We start from the raw sequence: 21,115 nt of genomic DNA, 5'->3' as shown, positions 1-21,115 counted from the left end.
TCAAATTTTCGTGTTTCAGGAATAATTATGATTAGCTTGGATTAAATTCAATAAATGATTGAGCACCATATGAATCTCTGAGTCACTCGTTTGAAGGTCTGTTGTTAGTTAGTCATTATTCATTTACATTTCCATGAAATTTAAGGGTCACAGACGGCGAGATGTGGGTTTCTGAGTACGATATGCAGTGTTGACATCAAGCGTACAATTAACGATCGGCCAAAGATCCCAAAAACCGAACAAAACATAATTTTTAGTAGAGAAACAGTCCTATTCTCGAGTTCATATATTTAAACGGTTCAGTCTATCAGGAGTATTTCTCCTAAAGACCAGACAGTTAAATAGAAGTACAATTTGGCCATTCTAGGACGTTAGCGTAAAACAATTTGTCAAGAAACCATTGTTCTAACTGGTTTGTAGATATGGAGTGCATGGTCGAATGGTGGAAATGGTGGACAAAATATCCAAGAGATAAAGATTAAGGAGAAACCAACCGACCACCATTCGCAAGTGACTTTTTTAGGGATTCGCTGTGGCCACCCTGTGGCTCGATGCTTACTGCCGATTGGAGCTAAGCCAAAGACAAATCCGACCATATCAACGAGCAATGCACGAATTCAAAAATGATATGGAACTTATAATACCATCAATACGCCGAAACAGAGATCGCTACAGCAAACCTTGAACAAGTAATAGGGAAAACCAGGAACACAACCAGGAATCGTTCATGGTTTCCGAGGTGCCAAGGACTTGGGGTGGATCCCTCCGGAACGCCTCGCTCATCAAAGAGAACAATATGTATCGATTCATCAGTCAAGAAATTTTTTTATTGATTACAGATGTAAATACATTACCATTTGGTTCTTTTCTATTCTTTGTTTTTAAGAGGCTTTAAACTTTATAGTTCATTCGCCTCTAACCATTTGATACTTTTGGTTTTTTCCTAAAACAATACGAATCAACATGCGACTAAGATTGAATTCTTATACCATTTATTTATCCAAATTATGAGATCAACAAAGCTACAATAGTGCTCAATTCAATTGAACAAATTACTTAAAAATATAGTAAGACACGCTTCGCGCTTCAATCTTCTTCATCGGCAATCGGTTGCTTCATGAGTTCGCTGAACAAAAACTGCTGCATCTGGAGACGCACCTTCAGTTTCACCGGCAGAGGTAACTGTTTCAAGTAGGGATGAATGCTCATCAGAAAGTGATAATCGTCGTCATACGCAGCGCCACAGGACCGGGATGGAACTACCCGCGCCGGCAATATGCAGGGCTGTTGGCGATTCGTTGCGGCGGTAGCTATGGTCGGGGTGATCGTTACTTCCGGAAGTTTATTCGACCTTTTGACAATTTCTTCCGGTTCGTGGAAGTGATTGAAGCTAAACTCCACATCGTTGGATGCCTCGTGTTCTTCTTTGACGGCCATGAATTCACGAGGATCTATGTCGCTGTTGGCGTAGGCATGTTCTTCACTGTTCCGTCTCTCCCCATCCGTAGGTTCCTCCTGCGTGACGCTCTGCACAAACTGCATAATGTTGACTTCATCATTGTTATCACTGTCCGATCTCTGATCCAATGTAAGCAAAACTTGTTCCTTGAGGAAGGACATCTTCTTATAGTGCACCCACTTGGACACATAGCGATTATCCGGCGGAGAGTAGAATTCCTTCTTCAACTCCACCCTAAAATTGTCCCGCAATCCTTTCCATTTCATCATCAAAAATTTCTCTGTGAAACAAAGTCGAATCAGTCTAACAAACAAGCAACCGATAGCACCACATAAAACTCACTCGGCGTTTTCAGTATGGCTTCCAGCCGATCCCACGTATCGGCATACTCCTGCTTGTTGTGCTTATCAAGCCGATTGTAAATGATGGGATAGCGTCTGACGAGACTGATAAAATCGTCGATGCCGAAGCTGGTTATCGGTCCCGGACTAATCCGGGGCATACGCATCCACAGCTTCTCGGCGATTTCGCTTCTCGTTTCAGCACTTATCGAATCCATTACCGATTCGCAACTAGACGCGCGGTAAGGCGACGTGAAAACTGAACTAAAAATGCTAAAATTAGAAGCCCCTTTTTGTGTGTCGGATGTGCAGATATTCGCGACCTGGGGGACTGCTTAATGTTCATTCAACTAGCGCAACGGCACGCACACTTCTGCCACCCGATCCGTGACAAGCCTCCTCTGTGTCAAAGGTTCCTTAAATCGAGCGTGGACCAGAGGGATGTGAGGGGAAAGGGTGCAATGTTACAATGTGTTGGTAAGCCGGTCTTGATGGTATGCAGCAAACGGCGCGTATAAGCCGGCTCGGTTCGGCAAGCGTAAGCGACAGTATGAACAAATGCCCAAACTGCAAACCAGCAGTAAGTAGCTAGCGATATCAAATGCTTATTCTCTTGTTAACATAGCAGTGTCAAAAGATACGTGAATTATTGGCAGTGTGTGAGTGCAGCAAGGAAGCACCAACATCATGCCGTGGCATAAAAACGCGGATACGAAGCGAGAATAAGTTTTTAAGCTCCTCTCGTGTAGTTTCAGTCGTCTCAGTTCCGGACAGAGAAGCGTTGGAAACACACAAAAAATGTTCAACAGTGTTGTTACTAACACCGGCAACAGTGGTGGATTCTGCGCTCAGCGGCCCCTATGGACTCGCTATGAGAAGCAACAGAATGTATGCCGGCTGCTGTGGGGATGTTCTAATTGTGTTCTCTACCATTAGAACAATGCTTGTACAAACGGAAATGCGTTTTAATGACACTTATCGATACATAGAGCTAGATGTAAAATAAACCTAACGAAAGCGTTGAAAAAGGACTCAAAACTAACAGCATTTGCCCAAGTCAGTCTAGCTCCATTTCGTAATTTCAAACTCCACAATCATAAATTCTTCTTCATCGGTTTCAGTTGTCTTTGTCATCACTAATTACTATCAACCCCATCCCGTATTATTTAATACGTCACACATCAAGTGATTTCACTACTCTGCTGAGCGTTCTAGCGCCTTATGTTATGCAAGTACCCACGAGTGAGACTCGATGTTGTACGGGAAAGGGTTAATCGAATGCAAAATATTCTCATCCCCTCAGATTTTTTTTTTTGCACTATCTTTAGATCCACGCTCTACCGTTTGCAAAAATGTATTACGGGTCGGACTCGATTATCCGGATTATTGATTTTTTTTTCACTCCGGATAATCGAATTCTCCGGATAATCGAGTCAAAAAAAATTTTTTTTTATTCGTTTTTTTATGTATTTTTTGTTTTTTGAATATAAAAGAGGAATTTGATTTTGATTCATCCCCTTAAAGTCAGAAAACACCTTTCTCACATGAAAAAAATAAATTTATCCAGATTCTCTCAGGAGGTGATAGGCGATCATATTTGATGAAAAAAATCCTTCTACGCATATGTTCGAATTTCAACAATGACAGAGTTATAGAATTTTTTTTTCTGTTTCGGACTCTGCTGCCTCTACATTAAAAAGTACCTACGGAAGACAACTCTGTTGCCTTCATTTGAAAGATGAGAAAATTTAGTATAGGATATAGTAGTGAAACATCTAAATTAGTGTATTTTAATAACATTTTGGAAGTGAAAAACTTAAAGTTAATAATTTTTAATGTGTTATTATTACTTTTATCCTAAAAATTGTACTAATTTTTATTGTTCCTATCAATTAAATTGAAGCTCTCAAATCGCTCTACAATTTGTTCTTTGACACCCAGTTTCTATCTTTCTTAATTTGGCTGCAATATCGATATAAAGAAAATCAAGCAAAATTTCAAAAAATCACTATTTTTACCCCACTGTAGATGTAATAGCCACTCAAATTTCACCTTAACGTTGAAATGTTACATTTCTTCTTGAAATAAGTCATATTTGAAGTATAAAAACAAAATATTTTTTTCATAAACGGTATATAATCAAGTCCAAAATTATATTAGGCTGTCAAAAAAGTCCTGCGGTATTTCCGCGAGGTGTCGTTGTAAGCGCGTAGTTCTAGTTGTATTCATTATATCGAGTCATACTATAGCTTGTTTGAAAGGTATTATTGCGCGCTATAATAGTCCTTGACAGTGTTTTGTTTGGTTAAGTCTTTCTTGAGTTATAGTGTCGCAAATATGGAGCAAAATAAAGGGAAGATCCGACATATTTTACAGTACTACTATGACAAAGGCAAAAACGCATCTCAAGCTGCCAATAAAATTTGTGCAATTTATGGACCTGATACAGTTTCCATTTCCACCGCACAACGATGGTTTCAACGTTTTCGTTCTGGTGTAGAGGTCGTCGAACATGCGCCATGCTCCGGAAGGCCTGTCGTCGAAAATTGCGACAAAATCGTTGAATTAGCCGAGAAAGACCGGCATAGTAGCAGCCGTAGCATCGGCCAAGAGCTGGGGATAAGTCATCAAACCGTTATTAACCATTTGAAGAAGCTTGGATTCACAAAGAAGCTCGATGTATGGTTGCCACACACGTTGACGCAAAAAAACATCTTTGACCGTATCGACGCATGTGAATCGCTGCTGAATCGCAACAAAATCGACCCGTTTCTGAAGTGGATGGTGACTGGCGATGAAAAGTGGGTCACTTACGACAACGTGAAGCGCAAACGGTCGTGGTCGAAGCCCGCTGAAGCGGCTCAGACGGTGGCCAAGCCCTCATTAACGGCCAGGAAGGTTCTGCTGTGTGTTTGGTGGGATTGTCAAGGAATAATCTATTATGAGCTGCTTCCCTATGGCCAAACGCTCAATTCGGACCTGTACTGCCAACAACTGGACCGCTTGAAGGTAGCACTCATGAAGAAGAGGCCATCTTTGATAAACAGAGGCCGCATTGTCTTCCATCAGGACAACGCCAGACCACACACTTCTTTGCGCCAGAAGCTCCGGGAGCTCGGATGGGAGGTTCTTTTGCATCCGCCGTATAGTCCGGACCTTGCACCAAGTGACTACCACCTGTTTTTGTCCATGGCGAACGAGCTAGGTAGTCAGAAGTTAGCCACAAAAGAGGCCTGTGAAAATTGGCTATCCGAGTTTTTTGCCAATAAGGAAGCGAGCTTCTATAACAGGGGTATTATGAAGTTGGCATCTCGTTGAGAACAATTCATCGAACAAAACGGCGCATATTTGACTTAAAACAGATGATTGTAACTAATTTTATAAAGAAATGAAAATTCAAAAAAAATACCGCAGAATTTTTTGACAGCCTAATATATAATCGAATCACCTATAATCGAGTCTGTATATAATCGAGTCTGACCTGTATCAAATGAAACGGATTGACTAGTAGAACACAGTTGTTTATTTAAAAATGCAAATCCAAAATGGACGCCACCACAAAGTGGCGCCAAATATATATATTTTTTTTCAAAACCACATCAATATGGGTATCAAATGAAAGTGCTCAACTAGTAGAACAAAGCAGATCATGAAAAATTCAAATCCAAGATGACCACAGTCCGCAAATAACTGATTACTTTTTAATGGTTTCATTCAGCTTGCCCTGTTTGTATGTATGTTTGAGTGTTTGTAGGATAGCCCCACATTAATTTAAATTTGACCCCGTTCCTGATCACTGATTGTTCTGAAATTTGGAACATACCTTTAATTATACTGCCATTATAAAACTGCTTGAAAATTCAATTTGGCCGCCCCTAAAAAATGGCTGAATGGCTTGACGTGGAGAATTGACTACATTATGAACAACATAAATTCGAAAAGGTAACCGCCACTAAATAGTCGACTATGTATTTTTTGCATTCCCCTCAATACAGGGAAACTTCGATGTAGCGTACCCTCGTTATAACGTACACATTTTAAAAGTCCATAGGAATAATTTTTTGAATAGTATTTTTCTGAAAGAACAATGAATTATCTGTATTTTGATACTAAAGCTTGATTTGTACTTTTAACCAATCCCGAATTACAATCGAGTTCGACCTGTATTTTCATCATTCGAGGAATATGATTTTAACCCATTAACGACAAAGCTATGAGAAAAACAAAATTTTAACAATTCAATTTGCTGATGGTTATATTTCGGTTTGTGAGTTAACAGAGAAGCGATATTAGGTATGTACGGAAAAGTAATCTCTAAGTTTGAGTGGAAAACATAAATTATTGAAATAATTGTACTGGTGGGGTAAAACGAACAGTTGCCAGTGGGAATGAGATAGACTGTGAAAATTATGTTTATTCTATTCCTAAGGAATGCGTTCATAAACGAAAATCAAATCGCCAAATGTGGACTGTTTAGAAGCTGACTGGAACCAAAAGCAAAATAGTTGAGGGTATTTCCGTTTGTACTGCTGAAAAGCACGATATCACTTCTAGGTGGTTTAATTCGTTTTTTTAATCATTTAACGGACATTCGTGATGAGTTCAGACCTTGGTTGATTAAAATCATTCCTTTCGTGATCGATAAACCTCTACGCTTCATATATTACAAACCTGTTCATATTACCCCCACTATATGTCCATATTACCCGCATCGAAAAAAAATGTAGTACTTTTCAGTGTGTTTTAATTTCAGTAAAAAATATTGAAAACCCCTTTTCTATAAAATATTTTGCCAATTAGGTAGAAAAACAGTATGTCGAATTGCAAGAAACTGCATCAATGTTTTGGGAAACATGAGTTTCCAAAGATACAATTGAAATTCTTCTTAACATGTTCGTTTTATCCCCACCTCTATGTCCTTTTGATCCAATGAGAAACAGAAGTAACAAACCCGACCCTCCCGCTCTCCAATAACTCGTTTCAATTCCGTAGGATGTGTTCCAGCTAGAGATGGGCGAGCGCACACGAGCCGCTCATTTGGGCCGGTTCGTCAGAAAGAGCGTACGTATCTACGGTTGTTTGAAAATGAGCCGCGGCTCTCAAATGAACGGCTTTTAAATGAACGGCTCATAAAAGAACTGTGGGTCTTTTTCGAACCGTGGTTCATTTAAGAGGCGTTCATTTGAAAACCACAGTTCAAAAACGAACTTCGGTTCATAAAAGAAACGTGTTTCTTTTAAGAGCCGACTAATTGGTAAATAACCGTGGATCGTACGCTCGTTCTGACGAACCGTGTCCTGCGGCAGTGCGGAAGAAATATATATTTTTTTCAATCGTTTATTTTTACAGGCTCAGTTACATAAGTTTAAAGGAACCAAACTCCTCACTGTATTGTTACGAGTATATATTAACATTTTTCCTTTATTCTAATGTTAGTGATGTAGAAAACCGATTACTCGCGGTCTACTCGACTTTAGAAGGGTGACATATTTTCTTCAGGAAAAGGAAGGGATATAAGGATATGTTGGCAATGTTCACACTCACATCCATCACACTCAATTCTTATGCCTATCTTATATGTAATATGTATTTACATTTCACCTTATTCTATTGTTAGTAAGAAGGGATTTGATTGGAAGAAATATATGTTTCCCATGCTACTTTTTCAGCGGTTTTATTTAGCTGTTTGTATGTTTGTGAATTTTGACGGATTACATATTTTCTCGAAACCCCATAAATATGGGTATTCAATGAAAGAATTTGACTAGTAGGACACAGTTATTTGGAATTATACATGCAAGTATGGGATATTTTTATTCCCACGGAGCTGTTTTTCCCTAACACGGACTTCAAAATCAATGTGCCTGGAGGAATACGCTTTGCAAATATATGCAAGCTGCGAGTACTGTTGTATTCGCTTGACTTTGTGCAGCCCGGGACATGTTTCTCTAAAACGTACTTCTAAACTGAGAAGCCTGGGAAAATCGACATTATAGATACTAGAGGTGAATGAACTCTCGCGGTTTGAGAACTACCTGAACATGAGAGATGCAATAATTTCAGAGGAAAATGTAAAATACAATGACCATTTGACAATTCTTTCGTTCACATATTTGATAGCGCTAGCCATCACATCAAACGCAAAAGTACGGTCATCGAATTTACTTGTTACGAAGAACCTAATTTATCGATTTTTTGACGTAGGACTACGTCTTTCATTTCTATATCGGGGTGTAAAATCAAAGTTTCGAAAACGAAAGCGTTACGCCGGAGACCGAGATTTTGAGTGTTAATAGCTCCTAAACAACTGAACGAAATGGTATGATAAACACTTCATTCGAAAGATAAAATGTCTACGCGTTCTATACTTGTTACTTTCTGATCCAAAAACTTGTTTCAATAGTCTTAAATTTGCTTTCAAAATAGGCTATTGAAATCACCAATCGGTATATAAGCGAGCGCCGCTCGGAAATCCACTCAGTTCTAATTAAACAGCGATTGGAGCATGTTGTCGCTGTTGTGGTGAAGCTCTTCATTTATCATGAAAGCGCGGATGAACGGTGTCACCAAGAGCCTGTTTGTGCACCTTAGGCCAGAAGGGAATCCATCAGGAGGAGAGTGATGCTACAAACGGTTCCCCAGGAAGATCTCGAAGCAGCCGCTACACACACACACATACACGCACGGAATTCTTTCCGTTTGGATCGAGAAAGATCCGGAAAATAATCTGCCAGTTCCTCTAGGAATTTAAAAATACATTCATGTGAAAGAGTTTATTTGAATGTTTTCTATCCATGTAACCATGTGACCAAATATGTTTCAATCAAGTGCTATTAACAGATGGTTATCGAGTTAGCATTAACCACTGGTGGGCTTCCAGTATCGAGGAAAATGTAGAAATATCTAATCGTTACTGAAAATAATCTGCCAGTTCCTCTGGGAATTTAAAATTACATTCATATGAAAGAGTTTATTTTAATGTTTTCTATCCATGTAACACTGTGACCAAATACATTAGGTTTTGTGATTTTTCAATCAATCGCAATCAACAGGATAGCTTCTGAAGATTATTCTTCCCCATCAGTAGGATATTTCTATATCCAATATTGGATGCATAAAACCTTGTGCCTCCAACGTAACGCTCTCGTTTTCGCAGTTCTCCAAATATTCATTCATTCAGACTGAATTCAGATTCAACTTCATACAAATGATCTCTAAATCAACGATAGTCCTACGTCACCCTTGCGGTTATACCATAGATATAACCCACTTCCTGTTTTTACTTACAAAGCAAATATGTTGAATTCAATTGAATTCGAAAATTGTTTCATTCAATCGTTAATGTAATCAATACAGTACAGATGCTCACTACGACAACGGTAGTCCAGCGCCAACCTTGCGGTTGTATGATAGATATAATCCACTAATTTTTTTTTACCGTGAAGAAGCAAAGGACGGGTTGGTAATGTCGTGGATATTACCGGAGAATCATAGGATAACACCTTCTCACTTTCTTTTGATTATTCCTCTTCCCGGTTTGTTTTATTGAGGCTTTGACTGAAACTTTTCATTTGCGCGAAAATATTTTAATGCGAATGATGATAAATACCATCGCCGCCGCCACAGCCTGGTTGTTAGCTGGGTAGCTGCCGAATCGTAATTGCTACTAACGATTTAAACCGCAGAACGGACAATGTATACATCTGTTACTCTAGATGCAACGTGATATGTGTTAAACATACTCTCATATCAGGACAGAAGCAGCAAACGTATCCATTGGCACAGTCCCGTATTCTATTTTAGTCCACCATTATTAGTGTTTATTTGTTGACATATTGGATGCCTACGCTTGAGATCGTGTTGTTGGTGAAATCTTTAGAAAAACGATTTATACATTTCCCATCTGCAAGGCGATAAAAGTTTCAGAATACCGCATAGGCTATGAACCATGCATCTGGTAGCCGAATCGAACTATCATTCATATTCCGGAGTCTGATAGATTTGAAACTCTATTGAAATTTACGATTCGATTGGAATCGACTATTGCATCCTTAAATCCGTTCGTCCTAAATTCATTCGTTCTATGTAAATCTGGCAACCTTCCCTTGTCGCAGAACAAACGTGGAGCAATTTACTCTCTATCAGATTGACAGACTCGGAAACAAATTCAAATTGTAGAAATTTTAATGAAAATCATTGCTTGATGTCGTTTAAATACATAGAAGACACAGTCTTGACCCTAACATACCTTTTTTTCTATGAATTTCTTTGCACTTCCATCCAAGCATTTCACTAAGGATACATTCATAGAAATCTCAACCAAGTAATACTAAAAATAATGCAAATAATACTACGATGAGAAGGCGAACGTTGTGAACGATAGTGCTATTGAAGAAGAGCATGGAGAGTGTCGTATGAACGATGTGCGTCTACGATGAATTCCAGATTATTGTTTTGACGTGGGGCTACTTCTAACCGGAGTATATGGGGGTGAAATGAAAACCTAAACACAGAACATGCAGGAAAAAATTAAAGATTTCGAATGCTTATAACTCGAACATTTCTTAATGGATCGGAAAAATGTTTGCAACAATTGATAGGAAATATTTCCATGCGGCTATCACAATTGAGGGGCTCAGAAAGCAAGGGGTGTATGTGACTTGATCGATTTCTCTTCATCAACTTTTTCTTTAGTTAATAACTCAACTGCAAAAACGTTCCAATTTAAGTTTGCTATAGAGTCCGATAGATGAGGTTCTGACCTATCTTCCACATTGCCAAATACAGTACGGAATGTATTTGCAGCTAAGTTATGACCAAAAGAGAGAGTCGATGTAGAGAAATCGATCAAATCACTTACACCCCTTTCATTCTAAGCCCCTCAATTAATAAAATGTTATCTTTCATGAGATAAACAATTGAATAACTGTAAAATGTCAAACGTTATCTAAACGCCCTAACTACCAAGTTTTGATTGGCCCGATTTACGGTTTCCCCAGACTTCAAAATCAATGTACCTGCGTGAATCCGCTTGGCAAGTATACATGCAAGTAGGGGATATTTTTGTTCCCACCGAAATGTGTTTCCCTAAGATGATGCAATTCTTTCGTTCACATATTTTGGTAGTCCTAGGTATTATTTCAAACGAAAAAGGACAGTTATCAAATTTACTTGTAACGAAGAACATAATCTATTACAATGCATGAATTGATCTTACATGGCAACTGAGCAAATATGTTGAATTCAATTGAATTCGAAAATTGTTTCATTCTTTTTTTTTATCCCATTTATTTATTTAAGGCTCATTAGCATTTTAGCTGTAACAGAGCCGAATTTTAATCGTGTACATGTCACATGGTTATCATATCTATAATTAGCACATTACAAAGTTGCCATTCGCCAGTATTCCTTCTATACCATTACATATGGTACATTCACACAGTAGCCATTTAGGCGTAAGAGTTATTCTTTCTGTTCTTCCATTATCCAGTTGGACCACCGGACAGCGGAGACAGTTGATTGATCATTGTTGAGTCATTTATAGAACACAGTAGCCCGATGTGTCTGACAGAGCAGAGCAGTTGTATGGATGAATCGATCTTATTTCGACCGTGGATCGATCTCCATCGCTGTTGATTGTTGCGTGGACGTAGTTATTCTGTAACAACACAAAGATGGTCAATGAGGGCCCTGAGTTATGAACTCACGATCGATCGCTCACTAAGCGAACGCGCAACCAATGTGGCTACGGAGACCCCCTAATTGTTTCATTCAATCGATAATTTAATCAATACAATACAAACGCTTACTAAGACAACGGTAGTCCCACGTCAACCTTGCGGTTATGTCAGAGATATTACCCACCCATTTTTTTCATGCCACTCCCGCATATGGATATCGAATTAAATGATTTAACTAATATAATACAGTTAATCATGAAAACATTCCATTCGGAACATTTCAAAAATGTTTGGGATTTAAAGCGGGGAGAAAACTGTGTCGTTATCGAAATCTGCTATACTCTCCCGACTACTAATTCGACATTATCAACATTATATGGATCAAGAGAAATCAGTTCTAGTGATTATAAAAAAAAGCACGGTCGGTACTGAATCGGTGAAGTGTGCGCATATGCACATCACCCCATACTGATTAAGTCGTCCGACCAATCTATCGGCCGACAAAAGTCTGTAGTCTCCGGGGCTCTAACACAGATTTCAAAAACATGGAGCTTGAGGAATTGGCATTGCAAAATAGATGCAAACTACGGGTACTTTTGTACTCGCTTGCATTTTTGCAAACCGGAATGTGTTTTCCCAATACAGATTCCGAAACCAAGAAGTTGGGAAAATCGGCATTGCAGACACATTCAAGTCGGCAATACTTTTATACCCCCAAGCATTTTTACACTCCGGAATTCGTTTTGCTATCACGGTCTACAGAAGCGGGTACAAACGCAACGCTTTGGCTCGATTATTCAAGACTGCATCGAAAGATATCTCTTCATGTCGCCAACTCACTAAACTTCTACGCATGCCGTTTGATGATTAGACAAAATGTTGATAACTATTTGTTGCGATAACTACTACCATAATGCATGAATTGATTTAAATTGGGATTTGTTTGCAATTGAATTCGTAAATATTTTCATTCATTCACTAGTTTAATCAATAATTTGATCAATACATACAAAATATAGCGCTGCGCAGCGGCGATATCGTACCCAATGAGGAACATCCGAGGTGGGATTATTGCTTATTAATGAAATACAATTGATTACTAAGCCAATAGTTTCCATCCATAGTTTTTCGCACGATAAAACGCCTATTCATACCGTGTGCATTACAGGTAGAACAACGAAACTGGTTTTGACAAAGTGGACCCGGTTCGAATGGTCCACATCAGAATACCAGCGGCAACTTTTTATGTGAATGAATATTTGGATGTTATCAATATAGAACACCTGAATTTCTGTTAAATGCATTTTCTCCCTATTCAAAAACATCCATTGCATCCATTCTCAACTCCAATACGGGCTACTGGTTTGGGGCTATGCATGCAAAACAAGACTTAAAAAAATACAAACATTGCAGAACAGGTGTCTTAAAATAATTTATAGGCTACCGAGTTTGTACTCAACTCTAGACCTGTATCAAAATGAGACTCACAGTATCTTGCCTCTTATTGGATTGCGGGAACTTCAGTCTTTGAAACTTATACATAACATATTACACAATAACAACATACACCATAACATGACAATCCCCACCGCGAGTCATCATTACGTTACACGACAAGCACAACACTTATTACGAACTCGAGCAACATCTAGCATTGGTCAACAGCGTTTTCTTTTTAATGGACCGTCGCTATTCAACAGTTTACCTTCGCATATCAGGTCGATAACCAGTATAGACTTATTCAGGGCAAAGCTGCGATTGCTCCTGAAGACGAAAATTAACTCTTTTTTAATATAGATATTTCAATTTTTTATGTAGACAGACTGACAGACAGACATAATTGTAGACATACAGTAGTCTGATCTTAATAATTAGTTTAATTGTGCACTCTTTTTGGATCCCTTAAAAGAATATCATTTCACTGGGATCCAACAGGTACTAATTGTTATGTATTGTACAATTACCTCTAAGTGTTGTAGCGTCCTGTGAAACAAAAAAAAAGGAGACCAACTCTAGGAAGCTCGAGTATGAGTTTCTTAGAGATGGGGGTGAGAGGAGGAAAAAAAAAAAAAAAAAAAAAAAAAAAAACATTTGGTTCTCAAATGGGGATCAACATAGGGTAGGAGCCTGCCTGTTGGTCTCAAATGTTCCTATCTCACGCCTCCACGAAGATCATATGACGACATTTTTAGATCGGGCGTGAACTGGAAACACACACCTGGTCTTGGCTCCGAGAACGGGTGTCGAAAGTGGCTAAGTGAGGGGGTGCGAGCGAGTCAGAGCGCTATATCTCTCCCGGGGAAGGCCTCCCGGGTCATGGAGGCCTTGCCAACCCGCTGTCTCCCGGGCAAAGGAGATACACCCAATAACATGGAGCTACGATCACGAAGATTAATTAGAATGCGATCACCCGAGGAGGGTCCCCGAACTGGAGCTGGTCCTGGAACGGGTGTAAGAGCGAGCGGCCAGCGGCTGGAGGGCGATGTGCAAGAGCGGGCCACCAGCCGGGTTCAACCCGAAGAGCTACCGCCACACGGAAACAGCAGCCATCGACATCACCCAAGAAACGCTGCGCATACGAGACGTGTTGCGACTGCCAGACGACAGTCGTCCACACTTGTGGGTACCACTAGGTGCCGGATCATGTGGACACACGAAATGAATGAATTCGTGATCCGCGCCTATTACATCTGCACTGCTTTGGAGACGGACATGAGCGGTCGCCCTCGAATACTAACAATGTTCGAGGAAGCGTATCCAGAGTTCGTCGGGAGGCTTGATCAGAACGCGATGAACGCGAGGCGTAGAGCGATAGTACGCAATAACATGCTCTCCCAAACGCAAATCGACGAGATCAAGCAGCAGGTGCAGAGAGAAATAAGCACCAGGAACAACAGAGCAAGCGATGTGTCGAGACGAAGTTCAGTACGGCTGAGCAATTCATTCGCGAGTGGGGCACGCGAATCAGCACCAGTGGAGGCCACAGTACAACAACCCCCTGAGCCGGAAGACCCACAGCCAGATCAACAACTACTACGCGATCTGGTCTTCCACTACGACGAGGCGATCTCACAGTTCCGCGACACAGACCCATTGTCGCGCCCCAGGATCCCGAAGTTGCAGCATTCCCGCAGGCTGACAAGTGCAGTAAAGCTCATGAACGAGCACGTTCTTCCGCTGCACTTGGTTGATGCTGAGAACATGGAGGAGCTGCAACTGAAAGTTTACTGTGCTGCTGTGGCGACCGCCAAAAGTTTAGGATACCGTATTAGGCCAAGAGGCGGACTGCTCCAACATCTCCGTGAAAGGCATGAGCCTCCATGGCGAAGGAGATTGGAGCAACGGATCCTAAACAAGCGCGCCGCAATTGGAAGACTGATGGCGTACTTATGTCGCCAAGTTGCTGTGATCGTGCGGCCTACTGAACTTCGCCAGCTGGGAGCTCACCAGCTGACGGAAAAACTCGACACACTGGTACAGCAACTGAGCGTCCTTACAAAACGGCTGAAACGTTACTCTGACTCTGCAAAGCGCCAGGAACAAAATCGGATGTTCAGAGATAACGAGAAAGCGTTCTACGACCACATTAGCGACGAGAAGCCCGACTACCGCGAAGGTTTGCCAGATATTAGCGATGTGACGAACTTCTGGGCTGGTATTTGGGAGACCCCAGTAGAACATCGCGACGGGCAAATGTGGTTAAGACGGGAGGAGGAGAGTTGTGGTGAAATTGGAGAGATGCCAGCTATCATCGTCGGAGAGAACGATGTCCGCGAAGCCTCGCGGTACCTGAGGAACTGGGCAGCACCGGGCCCCGATGGTGTCCAGAACTTTTGGCACAAGAAGCTGACCGTCGCACATCCAAAGATAGCTGAGTGCTTCAACAAGGTGCTACGTGACCCACACAACCTTCCTGAATTCGCCACCCGTGGCGTCACCTTCCTCCTCCCGAAAGACAGCAACACATTGAACCCATCAAAGTACAGACCGATAACGTGCCTATCGAGTCTGTACAAAATACTGAGCAGCATAATTACCGCCAAAGTTTCTGCTCACTGCGAACAGCATCACATCATCGCAGAAGAGCAGAAAGGATGCAGGAAAAATACGCATGGCTGCAAAGACCAGGCCATCATCGACGCAGCCATAGTCGGCCAGGCGGTATATAACCAGCGGAACCTAAGTATGGCCTACATCGATTACAGGAAGGCTTATGACTCCATACCTCACTCGTTTCTCGTCCGGGTATTGGAGCTCTACAAGATTGATCCCGTCGTCGTTAGGTTCCTGCAGCATGCGATGAGGCAGTGGAGCACGTCTCTGCACCTCAGTGATGGGGAAAATGTGTTGCAGTATAGAACGCTGCAGATAAAGAGGGGGATATTCCAAGGCGACTCTTTCAACCCGCTTTGGTTTTGTCTGGCACTGAACCCCCTCAGTCGGACGCTCAATAGAAACGGTCATGGCTATAAAATAAGGTATGGCGACGGCGCTCACGAAGAAGTGACCCATACCTTCTACATGGATGATCTCAAGGTCTACGCTGATTCACGTCAGCGTCTAGGTGTAGCTATCCGGGTTGTCGAAGACATAAGCAGGGACATCTGCATGGAGTTCGGCCTCGACAAGTGCCGCTGTGTCCATCTGCTGAAAGGGCAGCTTACCGAATCCGGAGGTTACGAGGTCTATGACGGCGAGTTCATAAGAGACATGGTTCGTGGCGAATCCTATAAATATCTTGGATTCCGACAGCTCACCGGGATTCGCCACTCCGACATCAAGACGGAGCTGCGAGACAAGTTCTTGAGTCGAGTGAACTGTGTCCTGAGGACTTTCCTCAACGCGGGGAACAAGGTACGCGCGATCAACACATTCGCGGTTCCCCTGCTGACCTTCAGTTTTGGTGTAGTCAAATGGAGCAAAACTGACCTAGAGGACCTTGAGAGGAGGATGAGGAAAGCATTTAAAGAGGCCGGAATGCACCATCCTCAATCGGCACTGGAGAGAGTTTCACTACCACGCAAAGAAGGGGGACTTGGAATAGTCGACATATCTGCACTGTGTGTTGCCCAGGTACGACAACTGCGCGAGTACTTCGCAGAACGCGCCAACCAAAACGCGCTATACCGGGCTGTCTGCGCCGCCGACAGAGGATACAGCGCTCTGCACTTGGCGCAAGCGGAGTACCAACTCAACTGCAATCTGCAGACAGTGGAGGAGAAGATTGCAGCTTGGAAGCAGAAGGCAGTGCATGGTGCCCACCCCCATCAACTGGACCGGCCACACGTCGACAAGGCCGCATCTAATCTGTGGCTAACGCGTGGTGAACTCTCTTCAGTAGTAGAAGCCGACATGATAGCCATCCAGGACAGGATAATGCCGACGAGAAACTGCAGGCGGTACGTCTGGCATCAAGACGTTGATGACATTTGCCGGATGTGCCATCAACCAGGTGAAAACATAGAGCACATTATGGGAGGCTGTCCCGTTTTGGCCAACGCAGCCTACACCGAGCGCCACAACAACGTGGCCCGTATTGTTCATCGTCAACTGGCGCTCCAATGTGCTCTACTGGAAGACAACGTACCAAACTACCGGTACCTGCCTGCACCTGTCCTGGAAAATGACCGTTTCAAGCTGTACTGGGATCGCACTGTTCTGACCGACCTCTCGATCCACCACAACCGGCCAGATATAATGGTTTACGACAAGAGCGACCGCAAAGTCACCATCATCGATGTCGCTATTCCACTGAACCAGAATCTGGAGGAGACCCACGGTCGCAAAATCTGCAAGTACCGACCATTGGCCGTGGATTTCAAGGAACTGTGGGGGCTAAGGGAGGTCCCAAGAATTGTTCCAGTCGTTCTCTCTGGAACTGGAATTGTCCCGAAGACACTTCTGGAAGCGCTCAAGGTGTTGAACATGGAAAAGGAATTGGCCGGCATCCAAAAGTCGGTCATCCTTAGCACCTGCGCGATTGTCCGACAATTCCTCGGTCAGGACTAAAACAGCACGAGCATGCAGATACGTGCATTCCGCAGAGCCTAGTCCCCCTTTGGCATTCAGAAGCCCGGGGGCAGGTGAAAATTCTGGCTAGGTTCGCCTAGTTAAGAAGTGAGATAAGTCTGCCAAAACAAATCAATGTATTTACATGATTATAGATTCATTTCGGATTCCGATGTTTTTATTTAACAAAAAAGGATAAAATCAACCCATTCCAAAAAAAAAAATCAGCCTTTATTCAACGATTTTTTAACAGTATTTTTTGAGTTCATTAGTTTAAATTCATCAATTAAAATTATTTTTAAATACCAGCAGATTAACACCTAAACCAATTATTCCTCTTCCATTGCTTCAGCAATTAATTGCTGTATTTTGATTCTCACAGATAAATTTTTCTTTCCAGACAATTTTTTCATAAACGGATGCAAACTCATTAAAAAACTATAGTCCGAATCCGACTCACAGCTGATTTCTGGTTTTGGTTCAGGTTTCGGTTCTGCTCTCGTCCTCGCTCGAAGTTTATTCTTGAAGGTAACTTCACCATAAATGAGTGGAGGTACTTCCATCAGGTCAGGATCGTGTGCAGCTTCGTGCTGACTATTGTCGTCCACCACAGCAACCGGCAATGGCTCGAAAGCGGTCAAATCCTCAGGATCACTGTCGGCGATCAACGACCCACCGCTAAATCCGCTGCCATGTAATGCTCCATATTCCGACCCAATCACGTCACCATCGCTGTCGATCATCGCAGCAACCGAGTGATCTTCCTCACTCAGCGAGTCCTGTTTATACTTCCACGATTCGTCCCCGGCCTTGCCCGGATCTGACGACAGTGACCCACGCTTGTAGTATCGGGCGGTTCGGAAATGTCCAATCAGAAACGACATTCGGTCAAACAGTGGCCAGCTGGAGGAACTGATTTCTCCGTCCTCGAGGCGTTTGACTTCGCGCCGAAAGCTGTCCCGGATTGTCTTCCATCGGACCTTGAGTGATTTTACTGGAACGATAATTAACCAACTAAAGATTAGTTAAAACAAAAATAAGCTGTTTTTCAAAGAACGCTTTTTCTAAATCTACTTTGCGTGGGAATTTTTTACGCATGGGCCAACGCGTGGACCAGACACTCAAATCATTTGTAGCAGCTCACGAGGGCGAAGGAATGAAACAACGCAATGAATAGTAGTAATAAATATTACAATGTGTGAGAAAAAAATCATAGCATACAAATGCGCGTCACAAAAAAACGTGTCGTAATAAAAGGCGCTCCCCCTCAGGCGCTCACTCACCATCGGTGGCCTTGAACGCTTGGCGAATTTCTTCCCAACCACGATGCGCAACTTGTACGCGCTGTCGCAAATGCTTGCGGTGCCAAAGAGCCGGCCGGGCTTTTACGCAGTCAATCAACCTAAGCGTGTCCTCGTTGAAGTGGTATCCTTTGCCGGTAGGGCACCCACTACTGACCGTTGTTGAAACACTATTGAAATCCGCCCTCGAAAATGCCATCGCTACGGGAAACGTCGCAGCCGGTACCGGAGGCGCCATCTTGAAAAACTCGTTCTAATTCGTTTCCTATTGTCACTTGCGCAAGGTCAAACTTGTGCGATTCTCAATAGAACTTTTCCACCACGATTTACGCTTCGTCAATAACAATAATGTTCACTAATCATCCGTTGTCACGCACTCTACGCAGATAACTGACAACACAGATTTCCGTAAGAATATCCGTCCGGCGTTTTGCGACGAGGCGCAAGAGTTTCAAAAACACGTACTTGTTCGTAAACGGACTTTTTTTCCGCCTCGACACTGCACTTAGCAGTTGGATTTGAAGCGGCCGGCTCTCGCGCAGCAGGCAGATGGAAATCGAAACCGAAACGCACACACTAAAACACGCCCGAACTCTGAGGCGTTCTTTTAGCGCGCCAAACAACGGGCCGATCGTCGGCCAGAAACTCTTGCGCCACAGCACAGGCATGCAGCCGAGGAAGCACAAAACTGCTTACGCTTGTCAAATCGTTCGCCAATTGCGTTGATGGGGTAAACGGCGCAATAAGTGACAAAAGACGATTAAATATTTTGAGCAACAAGATTTAATATTATTTATGGTATTGACAAATTTAGATTAGTTTTGTTTTTTTATATGGTATTTGTTTGATTTTTTTAGAATGATCTAAAATTTCCCGATTTCACTCTTAGAAAAATCCTCGGTAGCAAACTACCAAATACCTTCGTTAATGCAACCATTAGTAGAATGAACAAATGTTGTGTACATATTGCCAACAGTCCCATATCCGTACCAGAGGTTAATATATTTCACTCGATAACATAAGGGTGCTCGCACACTGTTTGACCGAAGCCAATTATTTGACTATTTTTGACAGATAATATTTGATCAACGTGTGCTGATCAAATATTTTGGACACAAAACTCGACGAGCAAATATTTAGTACTTGTTTGCTTAAACTTTTTTAGACCAATTTGTCGATCAATGTACTGACGTACGTGAAATATTTCAGTCAAATTTTTTGTATTTTAATGTTTGGCATTGTTTGCCAATGTTTATAATTGAAGAGTGGCAAGTGGCAAATAAAACTGCCAAAAGAGATGCCAGATCTTTTGTATTGTAATTTTTATTCATTAATTTTCAAATCGTTGAAAATCGGTGTAATATGTATTTTCCATCTAAATTGTTCAACTGAGTATGTCATTCTTTTTATTTCATAAAATTAAAATAAAGTGCTGGGACAAATATTCGAAAGAAGTACTGTCTCATCTAGTCGCGAGAAACCTGGATTTTACTGCGATAACTGATAATTTGGATTTGACAGCTCTCACTAATGTATTGAACGTGTGAACGAATAGCTTCGTTTTTGAAAAACAAATCAATTTGAAGAATTCGAACAGCTGGTACTCTTTATCACTTTTGCGTCTCAAGCGTAAACGAGATGAACAGTACGTAAAGTTTCGGAGAAGCAATTTAAAAAACGACTGGAATAGGTACACTGCATTGCGGAACATGTATTCACAAGCCTTGAAAAATACTAGATGTGAATATATTCAGAGGAAAATCGATCAACACCAGAATAACAGCAAGGAGTTATGGAAAATTTTGAAAAGTTTGCTTAACACTAAGAGTAACTTATCGCGGTCCATAACTTTCGATGGTTCAGAAGAACATTCAGAACAAATAATAGCGGAAAAACTCAACAGTTATTTTGTGAACAGTGTTCAACTGATTAATCAAAGTATTGAATTGGTCAGTGCACCTCACGAAATAATACAGCCGATGAATAACAATTGTAGATTAGAATGTTTTCTACCCATCAGATTTGCAGAGTTGAAAGATATTTGTTTTTCCTTGCAGAAATCGGCTGGTATCGATGTGAACGCAAAAGTGATTCAAGATTGCTTTCATGTTATTGGACACGAGTTGCTGAGTCTGATAAATGAATCATTGCAAACTGGGCACGTGCCTAAATTTTGGAAGGAATCTTTCGTGATTCCTATCCCCAAAGTTAATGGGACGGATAAAGCCGAAGAGTACCGTCCTATTATCATCTTGCACACAACAGAAAAAAAACTAGAACTTGCAGTAAAAGGCCAGCTGATGAAATTTATTAACAACAATAACT

The 21,115-nt window shown here is 41.7% G+C and overlaps 2 protein-coding genes across 2 annotated transcripts; both read right to left on the bottom strand.

Moving 5' to 3' along the window:
- Positions 1-968: 968 nt before the first annotated feature.
- Positions 969-2,162, bottom strand: LOC129769740 (uncharacterized). The gene is made up of 2 exons (XM_055772189.1): positions 1,802-2,162; positions 969-1,739 (listed from the first exon to the last, which is right to left on the bottom strand). The coding sequence occupies exons 1-2, from the start codon at positions 2,016-2,018 to the stop codon at positions 1,087-1,089; spliced, it is 870 nt and encodes a 289-aa protein (XP_055628164.1). The 5' UTR covers positions 2,019-2,162; the 3' UTR covers positions 969-1,086.
- A 15,536-nt stretch (positions 2,163-17,698) lies between these two features.
- Positions 17,699-19,480, bottom strand: LOC129768489 (uncharacterized). Its single transcript, XM_055770177.1, has 2 exons — positions 18,773-19,480; positions 17,699-18,483 (listed from the first exon to the last, which is right to left on the bottom strand). The coding sequence occupies exons 1-2, from the start codon at positions 19,026-19,028 to the stop codon at positions 17,819-17,821; spliced, it is 921 nt and encodes a 306-aa protein (XP_055626152.1). The 5' UTR covers positions 19,029-19,480; the 3' UTR covers positions 17,699-17,818.
- Between the last annotated feature and the right edge of the window lie 1,635 nt (positions 19,481-21,115).

Source organism: Toxorhynchites rutilus, chromosome 2 (genome assembly GCF_029784135.1).
Source record: "Toxorhynchites rutilus septentrionalis strain SRP chromosome 2, ASM2978413v1, whole genome shotgun sequence".
Classification (NCBI taxonomy): Eukaryota; Metazoa; Arthropoda; class Insecta; order Diptera; family Culicidae; genus Toxorhynchites; species Toxorhynchites rutilus.
Note: the sequence above shows the minus strand (reverse complement) of the source record. Positions and strands in the feature narration are given on the sequence as shown.

Bases quoted from the DNA above. Each gene is read 5' to 3' on its own strand.
- LOC129769740 (XM_055772189.1), bottom strand. From the start codon at position 2,018: ATGGATTCGATAAGTGCTGAAACGAGAAGCGAAATCGCCGAGAAGCTG. The intron at 1,740-1,801 runs GTGAGTTTTATG...TTTGTTTCACAG, and splicing joins AGCCATACTGAAAACGCCGA to AGAAATTTTTGATGATGAAA.
- LOC129768489 (XM_055770177.1), bottom strand. From the start codon at position 19,028: ATGGCGCCTCCGGTACCGGCTGCGACGTTTCCCGTAGCGATGGCATTT. The intron at 18,484-18,772 runs GTGAGTGAGCGC...TTATCGTTCCAG, and splicing joins AGCGTTCAAGGCCACCGATG to TAAAATCACTCAAGGTCCGA.